Source organism: Culex quinquefasciatus, chromosome 2 (genome assembly GCF_015732765.1).
Source record: "Culex quinquefasciatus strain JHB chromosome 2, VPISU_Cqui_1.0_pri_paternal, whole genome shotgun sequence".
NCBI classification, from domain to species: domain Eukaryota; kingdom Metazoa; phylum Arthropoda; class Insecta; order Diptera; family Culicidae; genus Culex; species Culex quinquefasciatus.
In genome coordinates this window covers 197,745,893-197,759,122 of record NC_051862.1, presented here as the reverse complement: position 1 = coordinate 197,759,122, position 13,230 = coordinate 197,745,893, and the positions used below count along the sequence as shown (strand labels likewise).

The window sequence follows — 13,230 nt, the reverse complement described above, 5'->3', positions numbered from 1 at the left end:
AAATTAGACTAAAAAAATGGCAAAACACTGTAATAGTGGTGAATTTAACATTTTTGGAGGTAAAAGTACTTTTTTTTCTGGCATATAAAATGTATCCATTCCCAGATGTAATATTACCATGACAATTGTCATGGTGCCAAAATAAATTTGAGAATAATAGTACAAAAAATCCTCAACTGATGAGAAATTGGTATGTGTCACAAATCTACACGGAGAAAAAAGAGTTCTGAAAATCGTGAACAAGCGTTTTTTTACGTTTTTCAAAATCGTTCCATGGGATTTGAACACTTTGTTCGTGGTTCCCATTTTCATGAACGCTTGTTCACGATTTTGGGAACTCTTTTTTCTCCGTGTAGAGCATCTTTAAAAAGTCAAAAAAACAAAATTTTCTTTTTGCTTTCTGGGTTTTCTTTAAACCGCCTTGTGTGAAAATACCTGAAGAGCAAAATATGTAAATTTTGTTTTAAGATCTTTAAAAAAGCTCAAAAAATGTGTATTACGTTATCAAGAATAAGGAAGGGAATTTCCAAAAGTAGTTAAAAACATCTTGTAGGGTTTGTTGGGCTTAACAAAACGTAAATAAATTTTCGAAATGGTCGTTGTCACCAAATTTACTTTGCCAAAATTGCTTTAAAACAATAAAAAGGTATTTCAATATTCATTTAGGCTGTGCCAAATATTTTTTTAAGTTTGTGTCCCTTATCACTGACCAAAGACAAAAAGGGCAACCTTTAAATATTAAAATTAGTAAATTAAAATGAATTTAAAACCTGTTCAGTTGATTTAAATGTTGACAAAAAAAATCGTCTCTGTGATTTTTTTGTTGCAATTTAGTCGTGAAACAAATTACTTTTCTCTACTAAAAATAGCAGAATAAAAAATTAATACCATACAATACCAGTGCTGAAAAATGAATGCTAGAAAGTTGAATTAGCACTATTATCGAAAAGTAACATTTTTAAATATTTTCGATTTGAACGGTGAGTTTATTTAACACATGGATGTTTGACATAAAATTCCATTTAAAAGGCGTTTTTCAGGACTGCAAAAAAATATTGTAAGCAACTCGTAGCAAAACTTGAATCTTCTTTTTTGCAACGTGTTGCATAAATTACTATTTTGGCCCAACCATGCAAAACATGATCATCAACAAGAGAAAAATGCATTTCATGTTGTTTTCAGTTGATTAGACTTCTATTTCAATAAAAAAAATCAAATTTCATGAAAACAAAATTCCCTCTAATTTTTCGTGCAGATTTGAAGGAGGCGACATAAACTTTGAACAATATTTGCAACGCATTACTTTAACCCTCTATCGCCCATTTTTTTTCGAAATTTTTTATTTTTCCCGTGTTTAGGAGGTTATTTTGAGCAACTTTTGTTCTAAGAAAAACTTTAGTTCTCTTGTTTCCTCTTTCATTTTTAGTATTTTAATTTGCATTTATCTTGTTTAGTTTATATTTGTTTTTAGAAGTATTTGGCCTATTCTACCACTTCCAATCATTACATTTTGCCTATCTAAATTTTTCATGTTTTAGAGTCACTTTTACAATTTTTTGCATGTTTTTCACATTATCTGCTATTAATGGCACCATTATCATTTAAATTGTAAAAAAAACGTAGAAACATAGTATGGCACACTAGAAAAAATATAACCAAAGTTGACCCCTGAAAAAACACTGACAAGTAAAACTTTGGAAGACCCATACATTTTCTAAAATTTCAAGAGGTCTTCTTTCCAATGCTTTTTAAAGTTCAAAAATTGGTTGAAAATGGATTTTTGGCGGGGTTGGGTTGTAGTGGGTTAAAGAGTTGTTCAGTGTTAATTTTTAACAAAAATATGATACACAATTTGAAAATGTTCATTTAGAGTAAACATGTTTTTGAAACAGCCACAATAAAATTGATTGTGAATTGAATTCTTCTCCACTTCAGTTGCATTTAACGGGTGAATAGCAGAAATTCCCGGGAAATTTGCATTTTTCAACCTCTCGATTCCCGGAAAATTTGGTCGAGACTCCCGGGAATTTCGATACTTAGATAAATTAAAGCATAAAAAATACAACTATCAACATTAGATGAGTAAAATTTTGTGCATAGAAAAAAGTGACAGCCAATAAATCAAAAACTCCTCTAGTCAAAGTAAGTTTACTTCTCTTTTCGAGGTAATATCCTGTTTAAAAGGCAAGTCATGTTGTTTTTCTTATTTGTATCTAAATTTAATCATTTTTTTTTTGCAAGACATAGTTCAGTTTTCCATGTATAACAGTTAAATACACACAGATGACATTGAGGAAAAAGCACTATAGTTCAAACAGTTTAAAATGTTTGAAGCACGCAAAACTAACAAATCCGTAGTAACAGTTAAATAGGGTGAATCTGCGTGTGTAAACAAGCAGTCTATCACCCTCTTACTTGACGTGAACAGTCGCTTGCGCAAAAAACTGCTAAACTGCTTGTTTACAACCGCAGATTCACCCTATTGAACTGTTACTACGGAAATAATGTTAGTACAGATGATTAATAAAGTATAAAAACATCAAAAAAAATAAGTATTCAGATAACAAGAACAAAATATATTTGAGTAATCGAAACTTCAATTTATCACGACTCCAAATCGAATCTCATCTATTTGTTAACCCCAAAACAACCAAATTCGCTTTAAATCCACCATTCACCAACTCCGTTTACGCAGCATAACTAAACAACATCAGCACACATCTTTTCGCACCTCATCTATCACCAACAAAACAACTCAATATCAACCGATAAACGCTGGCTTATGCTGCTTATGTTGGCTGTCACAAAACCGTCCTCAGCTGATGTTGCTCGGCGCTACTCTCCCCCGCCACACACAAGTGAACCATACGCGAAAACAAAAGAGAAAAGGGACACGAACGAAACCACACCCCACTCTCGCACACAACCACACACCACCCAACCAATCAGCTGCGTTGTACTAAAACCAACACCATCAAACGAGTCGTGCCAACGGTACTTGCGGGGAGGTGAGTGCGCGCGCGAGCATAGAACGTGAGCATAGAAACCCTCGCCGTTTGCGTGTGTGTGCGAGCATAAACTGCTACGTTCAAGTCGTGTTCTAAAACCGTCCAAAAGGGTACTCGGCCTCAGTACGAGTTTGTCAACCAATCGATAAGGGTGTGCTGGCCGAAGCACGTCCCGCTCCGTCAGAGTCTGTCGCGCGAAACGTGCGCGTGGAAAACAAGCCGGATTCTGTCCCAAGTGGGTCGTGGAGTGTGGGTGTGAATTGCGGGACGAGGTCTGAAGAAGGTGGAAAATCGATCCGTTTTTCCAAACCCCCCAAGAGAAGAGAGAGAGCTGGAGGCCACGTCGTCGTCGTCGTCTGGTTGTGGTCCAGGGTGCAAATTTGCTGACAGTGAATTTTTATGTGGTCAAATGAAATAACGAAATTATGTGTCGTAAAATCTCGATCGACAAGTGATTGAGAAGAGTTGGGAGATTTATTTTCTCGGTAAAAAAAGATTCGACAGACGAACGGAAATTTGAAGATTTTAACCGAAACAAAAAGTTGTGCAATTAAAGTTAAATAAAAGTCTAAAACATCAAACAAAATTCAAAATGGAAATGCTAAAGCTCATGATGGATACCAGTGATTACATGGCGAATCTGGCCAGTAGTGTGAATAATAACAACAACAACGAGACTAGCAAAAAGGATTTGCTGCACCAGCAGCGATCGCCGAGTCCGGAGTATCGAGTGCCACCGATCAATCTGGATGAGCTACCGGAGGCGTTGCTTTGTGAGTGTTTTTCAATGATACTAAAAGTGATAAGTTTTGAAAAGCGAATTTTGGTTAGTTAAATTATAAATTTGACACATTCTCCGGCAATGTACACCTTGGGATGAATTTTTGAAAAGCGTGTATGAGCTATTTGGATATTTTTCCTCGATTCTAGACTACTTGAAGCTTCAAAAATCATGGTTTTCATTAATTGAACATTTGAATATCATTTTTTACAAGTTGGTTAAGTTTTGCATCAATTCGTGATAAAATCATCGATTTAAAACATTTTTCTAAAAACTCCTGGTTTTCAGCGAAATTAAATCCAAAAATTATTCTTTTGATTGCATTTTGTAGGTTTTAAGATGTTCTTAACGGAAATGTCATGGAATTGCAGTTTATCTTAAGTTAAGTATTTTTTCGAACTAGTGTAAGTTTACCATTTTATTGCGTTGCAACGTCACGAAATTTTAAATCATATTAGTCACATGGCAAAAAAGGTGTATGCGTAGTTGATTTTTGAAAATAAAAGGATACTAAATATTATATATTTTTTATATAATGTTTCCGAGCATATTTACAGAAGAATTGTACATGGGTCATTCACAAATTCCGTTACTTAAGTTTGTATGCAACTCGAATAAAAGTAGGTATTTTATGAAACTTGTTGAACAAATCAAAATAGACCGATAGACCAGGGGTAAAAATTCTAAAACTTTCTTAAAAGTAATCACGTGGTAACTGAATGGCCCCTTTATGATAAACTGATTTACGTAAGGGTTCATTCTAATACAACGCAACGATTTTTTTTATCCCACACCCTTACGTAGGCCAAATTACATTAAAATTCACTAAACAATAAAAATCACGTGATTCGATTGTTTTTGCCTTCCTCACCTCAATGAGGAAAGGCTATTAAATCACTCGAAAAATGAACTTCTTTATTCGACCTCGTAGACCCACCTTCACGTATACCAATCGACTCAGAATCAAATTCTGAACAAATGTCTGTGCGTGTGTCTGGATGTGAGTCCGTGCACCAAAAAATATGCACACGATTATCTCCGGACTGGCTGAACCGATTTGGACCGTTTTGGTCTCATTCGATCCGTCTTGGGGTCCCACAAGACCCTAGTTAATATTATGAAGTTTAGAAAAGTACTTCAAAAGTTATGCTAAAAAAACTATTTGGCTAGAGTTTTAAATATTGTAAAAAAGGGTGGTTTTTGTAAGAAAACCCATCATGCTTTATATTGTTAGAAAGGTTTTTGAAAGACCTTTCCAACGCGTTCAAAACATTGAAAATCTGACCACCCCATCAAAAGTTATGAGCACTTAAGTGTCATTTATACACTTTTTTGAAGCCGGATCTCAAATATTTTGAAGAAAATGTTGTCCGGATCTATAATGCGACCCATCGTTGGATAAGTAATCAAATGACCTTTCCAACGAGCTTAAGAGATTGAAGATCTGACAACCCTGTTTAAAGTTATGAATACTTTAGTGTTTTGATGCATTTGTTTTTGAGGCCAGATCTCAGATATTTTGATAAAAATTAATGTGTTATTTAGTGTATTCACTTTATGAATGCAAGGAAGGCACCAACTACCTAAAGGTGGATTAAGTAACGTTTTTTTTACAAACTTTTGTCACTTTATTGTTGGACGAACCCTTACCTAAATAAGTTGTATGCATCGTTTAGTTGTTCGCAATTGAATATATTATGTTGCGCAGGCAAACAGTTTTATTATTTCCTCAAATTTTATTTAAAAAGCACAAAAGTCAACAAAATAAGTTACTTTGTTTGCAGATCACCCCTTAGGGGCCATCAACACACGATATGGGCACTTTATTCATAAATTTCAGCCCTCCTGAAAACTTGAAGCTCCCCCTTCCATTCTAAAACTTCCACGTGTTTTGTTAATTGCTCAAAACCATTAAAATATTAAGGGAGCGTTCTTGCATTACGTAAAAAACATTTATATTTTTAGACCCCCTCCACCCCCTGGGAATACATTTCCGATACATTTTTTTGTATAAATCTTGGACCCCCTTGATATTACCCCGTTACGTAATGCATGGACGTCCCATTACATGGATAGAGGAGAGGAGAGGGGGTCCTTCGTGATAATGGAATAATACAAATATTTATTTTTACTTTGAAACGCATTGTAAAACTGTGTAAATCGTACTGCTACTGTGAAAGCGATATAGGGGAGGGGGAGGGTCTTACATGGGCGGGCCAGTCAATTCACATGTCCTTGTACTGTGTATTAATGTCTTATAATAAAATCTTAACCTAAAGTTGTTCAAACTAACAAAAACTATGATTTATTTTGAAACTAAAATTTCGTGACGTTGCAACGCAACGAAAACCCTGTTTTCAAAAACAAAGCGTTGCAACGTCACGAAATGTAAGTGGTCTTTAAAAATCGAGGTTTGATTTTTTCGTAAAACTAATGATTGCATTCGATTTGTTGGTCAATTTTACATTAAAAATGGAAGGAGAACTCAAAATTTGCCGTTTAACAGAGCAGAGTTAATGGCAAAACATAAATTGGGTCAGGATTGAGAAAAGTCACGCGTTGCAACGTCACGCTACATATTCCCCTCTCAAAAATAGAATATTTACCTAAAATAATGTTTCAACACTGCTTCTTATAGGAAATTTAATGCCCTTTCCGAATCTGTAATAACATATATACCTTTTTAATGTATTTTTTGAGTTACAGCCGAAATACTAAAAAAAGAAAAGTCAAAGCGTTGCAACGTCACGGCGGAATGTGTCATTTAGAGTTTGTGTAGGGTTACTCTACAACCGAACCACGCCTGTAGATGGGCTTCGATTAAAAAATCGCCGAAAATCAAATTTTCAACCAATTTTTGATCTTAAAAATGCACTGGATAGCAGAACTCTTTACTCGTCTTCTGTGACTTTACCAATGTTTTTAATAATGTAATTTTTCAAGGGTCAACAACTTTGACTGTTTTCTACTAACATTTCCTATATTTTAAGTAAAGAGAGATATGCAGTAATTTGTGTAGTGTACCAGACTATGCCTTTTTTACAATTTAAATGATCATGGTGCCATTCTATAGCAGAAAGTGTGAAAACAAGCAAAAAAATAGCAGTAAAAACATGAAAAAATCAGGTGGGCCAAATGTTATGATAGGAGCTGGTAGAAAAAATACAAATACTTTCAAAAACAAGCATAAACTAAACTAGATAAATGCAAATTGAAATAATAAAAATAAAACAAGAAAAACATAAATCTAGGGAAATAAAATTTATCGTAGAACAAAAGTTGCTCAAAATGAATTCCTAAATACGGCAAAAATAAAAAAAATCTAGACAAAATTTGGTCAATAGAGGATTAAATTATTAAATGACTAAAAGCAAAGAACAGCTTGTTATTTTATAGAACATTTTGCATTTGCTGCAAATAAAAAAAACATGTAAGCCAATTCCAAATACAATTTTAATTTGAAATAAAAATCTTTTGAAATATAAATGAAACCAGAATTTGACTACACTTAAAAAAGTTGAATTCTCGTAGTTCTTGAAACTGCAACCTAAAACAAAATGAATTGACTGCTAATTTAAAAAAATCTTGCACTCCCTTACACATTGATACTACGTAAAAATGTTTATTTTGGACGGAACTGCCGAGGATTGCATGGATGATTGCAAAAAAAAAATCCAGATTATTTTGAAATCAATGGATAGAAATCCTGTAAGCTAATCCAAAATTCTCAACATTTTTTCCGATTGCGAACAACAATGTTATCGATTTTGAAAGAGCTATTCCAGCTCAAATCAGGAATTTTTCTGGTACTTTTATACCCGACCCTCTCCGATTTCAATGAAACTTTGTAGACATGTTATACTAGGCCTATATAAGCCAGTTTGTGTATATGGAGCCAATAGTACTCGAAAATAACATTTGAGAAGGGCGTAAGGTATTTAAATATTTTTGAATTTTGCAATTTTAAAATTACTGTATCTCGAAGCCGTTGTATCGTATCAAAAAGTGGTCAAAGACAAACTTGTTGTTACTAAAAGAATGTTACTAAAAAAATTGACGAAAAATGCAGGATGGTATGTCTCTCCTAAAAAAATACAAAAATCATTTACTACAACTGTTTTTTTTTAAAGTGGTCTAAACGTCACAATTTTTCAGAATCGATAGTGGGAATCGATTTCCCAGACAATTTTACATAAAAGTCTCCATATTGACCATTGTCCTAAGTCCAATCTTTGGGAAAATACAGTGGATTTAAAAATAAAAATGTTGAAAAAATAGGTTTTTTGGTGGTTTTTGGCAATTTCTATATGACAGACTTGGTTTTTCTGTCTCGTAAATATTTTTACCGGAAAGCTCGTCCCATTTCCCATAAGTTTGTCTTTGACAGCATTTCAATTAAATGTATGGGCTTACAGATATAAGTTTGATTACATTGCTCATAACTGTAAATAGAATATTTTTTCAGTGTGGTAGAAACGTGGATAGTAAATAAGCTTACGTAAATAATAAGACAAGTCAAATTTAAAAACTGTCAAAGGCAAACTTATGGGAAATGGGACGAGCTTTCCGGTAAAAATATTTACGAGACAGAAAAACCGAGTCTGTCATATAGAAATTGCCAAAAACCACAAAAAAAAACTATTTTTTCAACATTTTTATTTTTAAAACCGCTGTATTCCCAAGGATTGGACTTATGGACAATGGTCAATATGGAGAATTTTATGTAAAATTCACTTATCAAAAAAAACCGTTGTAGTAAATGATTTTTGTATTTTTTAGGAGAGACATACCATCCTGCATTTTTCGTGAGTCTTTTAGTAACATTTTAGGCTATTTCCTCATAAATTTTGAGCGAAAAAAAATCGTGACGTCACCATCAAATTTTACTTTTCTAATCTAATCTAATCTAATCTAATCTAATCTAATCTAATCTAATCTAATCTAATCTAATCTAATCTAATCTAATCTAATCTAATCTAACCCTAGCGCAGCCAGTCTTTCGAGGGCATCCTGGAAAATGCCTTAGGTTGATTAACGCCTAGCATCCTCTTGTCAACATTAACATCTGCAGTGCCTCAATGCAATAAATTGCTTTGAAACATCACAAACGTTAAAGCGGCCAGGCCAACTGCGTAAAGTTTACCGCAAAGATGATTCATTGAAGTGGATTGAGTTTGAGCACGAATGTTCAAACAACAACACAATTCTGAATCTACAGGGAAGGAAGAAACGTGGGGATCCCCCGCTCACGTTCCTGTTTGTTTAAGCAATAAATCGTTGGAAGCCACCATGCTAAGAAGTTTTGGTGCTCCGGGACCCTCTGGGATGGGACATTGTATTTCCACAAATGCCCAGGACACTATTTGCCGTGGTTATAGCGCCACAACTCGCTCCCATCAAATTTAACTTTTAAACTTAAAAACAGAAAAATCTCATAGAAGTAGTGTGTATTTTTGTTTCAGTGTATTTTTTTTTTTTTTTTTTTCAGAAAGCCCGTCCGATTTCCTACAAGTTTGTTTTAGACCACTTTTTGATACGATACAACGGCTTCGAGATACAGTAATTTTAAAATTGCAAAATGCTAAAATATTTAAATACCTTACGCCCTTCTCAAATGTTATTTTCGAGTACTATTGGCTCCATATACACAAAAATGGCTTAAATTGACCTAGTATTACATGTCTACAAAGTTTCATTGAAATCGGAGAGAGTCGGGTGCAAAAGTACCAGAAAAATTCCTGATTTGAGCTGGAATTGCTCGAAAACATTTATATCGAAATTGAGAAAAATGTTGACGATTTTGGAAACATTTCAATGTATTCGAATACATAGAGTTACCGGATATGCTTACAAGATTTCTAACCTTGTAGTTTTGTTTTGAATTAAAGTCATTAAAAAAAATTATAATTATCTGAATAACATTTTAACATGTCATGCGACTGTAAAGAGAAGATTGAATACAAAGATTTGTTTGATATTATGGTGGACCAGAGTTGTTAAGCCATATTTTCAGTGTTATTTAATTTAAGCATTTTTTTCTAAATTCGTGGATTTCGCCGTGTCTTTTTTTGCATAAAATATTAATAGATTTCAATCATGTAAATAAATAAATATTAAATAAAAGTCTATCAAAGGGACCAAAAGATTAATTTCCCATTTTTGTATGTTACTTTTTTCTGTAAAACATTTTTTTTTTCTTGCTGAATGACCCATTCGTGGCCAATTTGCTCTTTTATGCCTCCACTTCAAATTATAGGTTCTCGCATAATTTATAAAGTACAAGTACAAGACTGCCGAATGGTTAAGAAAAAATAAGGATGATGTATTAACTCTGAATATGCAGCTGGCTTAGTTTTCCTTGTTGGAGATTATTACTCAAATCGTTGTAGATCAAATGAAGTTAGAATCATCAAAATCGGTTGAGCTTGTTTAAGTTGAAACATCGTAATCGTCTTATTACGGAAAAAAATATTGGCTAAAACAATAATATCCTCGACGTGTAGTGCGCATAACTCCTTGACTCTTAAGCTAAGAGAGTATGGGTGTTGGAGGTTGTTGCAAAAATATATTTATTGGTTTTGGTTTTAAAAATATCCTTTTTTTACAGTGAGTAGTTTGCAAAAAAAAGAGAAGAGATAAAGGGTTTATTTTCTTCTAGGAATTGAGCAAACATGTTTCTATCAAAAGTTGTACAAAATAAGTTTTTTTAAAGAGAAAATAAGCAAATTGTATGGAACTAGGAGCAATTGCTCGACCTGTCAAACATATTTCCCCAAAATTGAAAAACATATTTATCTAAAAAAATCAAAGGTCGTATAATCTATTGTCCTATATCTCAAGATACATTTTGTCAAAAAATTGCTCAAAGTATGCTTTGATTGCCTTGGGATGGTTTGACATTTCATATTTTTTTATGGGATTTTTTACACAATCCGTGCAGTGCATTACAACATTAAATGGCTCATCAACTCTAAGGTAAATCAAAAATCATTCCTAAAATATCGGTAATTCAAAATTTGCACCCTCAGACACTCCCTCCCATGCTGCCGTCCCCTACGATGAGCAGCACAGTGGCCCTCTCGCTCGCCGTCCTTCTTCACCTGGGTCTTAAAATTCAAGTCTTCATGGATCCCCCATCCGAGTTTTGCTCCCTGTCGCTAAATCTGCGCAGCGTCCTTTTCCTGTCCTCGGTCGTAATGTACCTGTCCACAACCCGGATCTTCCCCCGGCGCTACCGGAAGCTGCCCCCCGTCGCGATGGCCGTCGTAGAGTTCTTCTTCTTTCTGCTCACGATCGAATTTGGGATGGTCGTGTTTTGGTGCCGCTTTGAGGCGTTCCTGTTCAAGGTGCTAGACTGTCTGGTGGCCAGCAAGTCGTCTGTGATTTATGCCGACATCAGCGGGGACAAGCTGGTCGAGCTCGTGCTGACCCTTTGCAGCATGCTGACGTTCGCATGTACGGCGCTCGCAACCGGGTACGTGAGCCTTGGTGCACGAGTCTACGACACGATCGTGGAGAAACTCCAGAGATTGACGGAGTGTGTCCGGCAAAAGCAAGAGCCCGTGCGGATTTGTCCGGCACACATGTGTCGTCCGGTGGGGGAGGGGGAAGATCGGGAGGATACAGCGCAGAGCAGTACGATGGGGAGCAGTAGGAACAGGAGTCGGAGTAGAGCGGATGACGAATTTGATGAACAGCCTGCGAGGACACTTCGAGCGCGGAACAGAACGATCAACTACAGCGAGTTTGCCAGACGGACGAGGCGATCCTCGTCGAGAAGGAGGAACTGATTTTTAAAAAGAGTCAAGCATGGAATGGGAGAAAACCTATGTAATATATTTTTATTAGATTTGGAATGCACAATAATAAATTTTTAGTCTGGTACAAATCAATTACAATATTTTTTTTTATTTCAAAAGATTAACGGTTTCGTTTCATTTTCTACTCATTCTCTTATAGCTAGCAATAAATAACTTCCAGATCAAATGTAACAGCAAAAATATTTCTTTTTTTTTTTTGAAAATTGACCTGTATTTTTTAAGGTGTATTTCCAACATTTCCGTTTGATCGTGATACATATCTTGTCGCACGTCGCTTTTTGACGTTTTTTTACCTTCAATAAAGAAAAATTAGAGCACGCAATGTTTTCAAACACGTTTTGTTTGGCTGACCGTTTTGTGCATTGTCCCGAAGTTTGGTTGAATTTGGTTGTTGGAGTCCCGAGTTAAAATTAAAAATGTTTACAGTAGTCGGGCAAGTACGTGTGTCAAATTGTTTCTGACTAAATTCTCTTTGGCCAGTTGTCGCACTTGCAGCAATTTGTAGGTTGTATCAAAATAGCACTATCATATCGTAACTTTTTTCATATGAGTGACAACTTTGCACGGAGTTTTCTTTGTTTGTATTGAATAGCTCAGGATTCATAAAGATTTTTGGGGATCTGCGAAGGTTAAAAGGTGAGTGGCAATTAGACGATTTGAAAACGATTTGAGATTTCCAAAAACTGCTTTCGAAAGTACAAGATTTAGTAATAAAACTTGTAGCACCAACGTGGTCTAAACTTACGCGAAGCACCAAAGAGGTCAAAAAAGTTGGAAATGCAAGTTCATTCAGCTGTATCTCGGCAAAACTCTGATTTGGATGATTCTTGTTGCATTCGATCCGGAAAGATGTCAAGATTCACCTACAACAAGGAAGATCCAAAACAGATGAGTCTACCCTAAGTTACAATGAAAAAGCCATTTCCAACTTTTTTTTCTCAGCGTTCAAAGAGCCGGTGAAGTTGCATTTCCAACTTTTTTAATCCGGTTGGGGCTACAAGCTTTGAGGTTGAAAAAAACACTGGAAAATAATAGGAAATCTTCAAAATAATTCGTTAAGAATGCATGCAGCTTTATATAATTGGGCAAGCAATTTTACAAAAATGTTCCTTTGATACCAAATTTCTATCTTTAATAAAAAATCAGAGTTTCATCTTGCTTTTATATAAGATTAACGATTATTTAAGGCTAAGTGGCAAAATTTATATTATGCATATTTTTAAAAGAGCTCAAATTGAATATGAAAAACAAAATTAAAAATAATTTAAATGAATTTCTGTTTATTGCACATCTAACTTCGTTCAAACTTTTTGAAAATATATTTACTTTGCCCCTAGATATCCGGAATATTTTTAAAGAGGTTGCTTAAAATAAAATAAAATAAATTACATCCTTTGCTTTTTTATCCAAATAATGTGTTATACGAAAAACTTGTAGAACTATCCCATTAAACTGTGATTCCTCCATGGGCAAACAAAATGAAAAAAATTAATGCTGATCATTAAATTCGTGCTTAAGTTTGAGCGTACGCTAATAAAAATGATAACAAATAAATGCTAAACCTTGATTCTTCTCTAAAATCTATCAAATATGATATTTTCGATGTAAAACTAAATTTTTT

The 13,230-nt window shown here is 34.6% G+C and overlaps 2 protein-coding genes across 7 annotated transcripts in view; both read left to right on the top strand.

The window, feature by feature from the left end:
* Window positions 1-13,230, top strand: part of LOC6046639 (LIM/homeobox protein Lhx3) — a 95,177-nt gene that overhangs the window by 79,102 nt on the left and 2,845 nt on the right. The window contains exon 1 of one of the 6 annotated variants that reach the window (XM_038251993.1): window positions 3,115-3,781. The exons of 4 other annotated variants lie outside the window; for them this stretch is intronic. In XM_038251993.1, coding sequence (XP_038107921.1) covers window positions 3,601-3,781 — 181 coding nt within the window. In that variant the 5' untranslated portion in view covers window positions 3,115-3,600. Of the gene's footprint in view, window positions 1-3,114; window positions 3,782-13,230 lie in introns of those variants that run through there. One more of the 6 variants, XM_001863773.2, reaches the window with a different exon arrangement.
* Window positions 9,546-13,230, top strand: LOC119766694. The gene is made up of 2 exons (XM_038251996.1): window positions 9,546-10,764; window positions 10,818-13,230. The coding sequence occupies exon 2, from the start codon at window positions 10,830-10,832 to the stop codon at window positions 11,577-11,579; it is 750 nt and encodes a 249-aa protein (XP_038107924.1). The 5' UTR covers window positions 9,546-10,764; window positions 10,818-10,829; the 3' UTR covers window positions 11,580-13,230.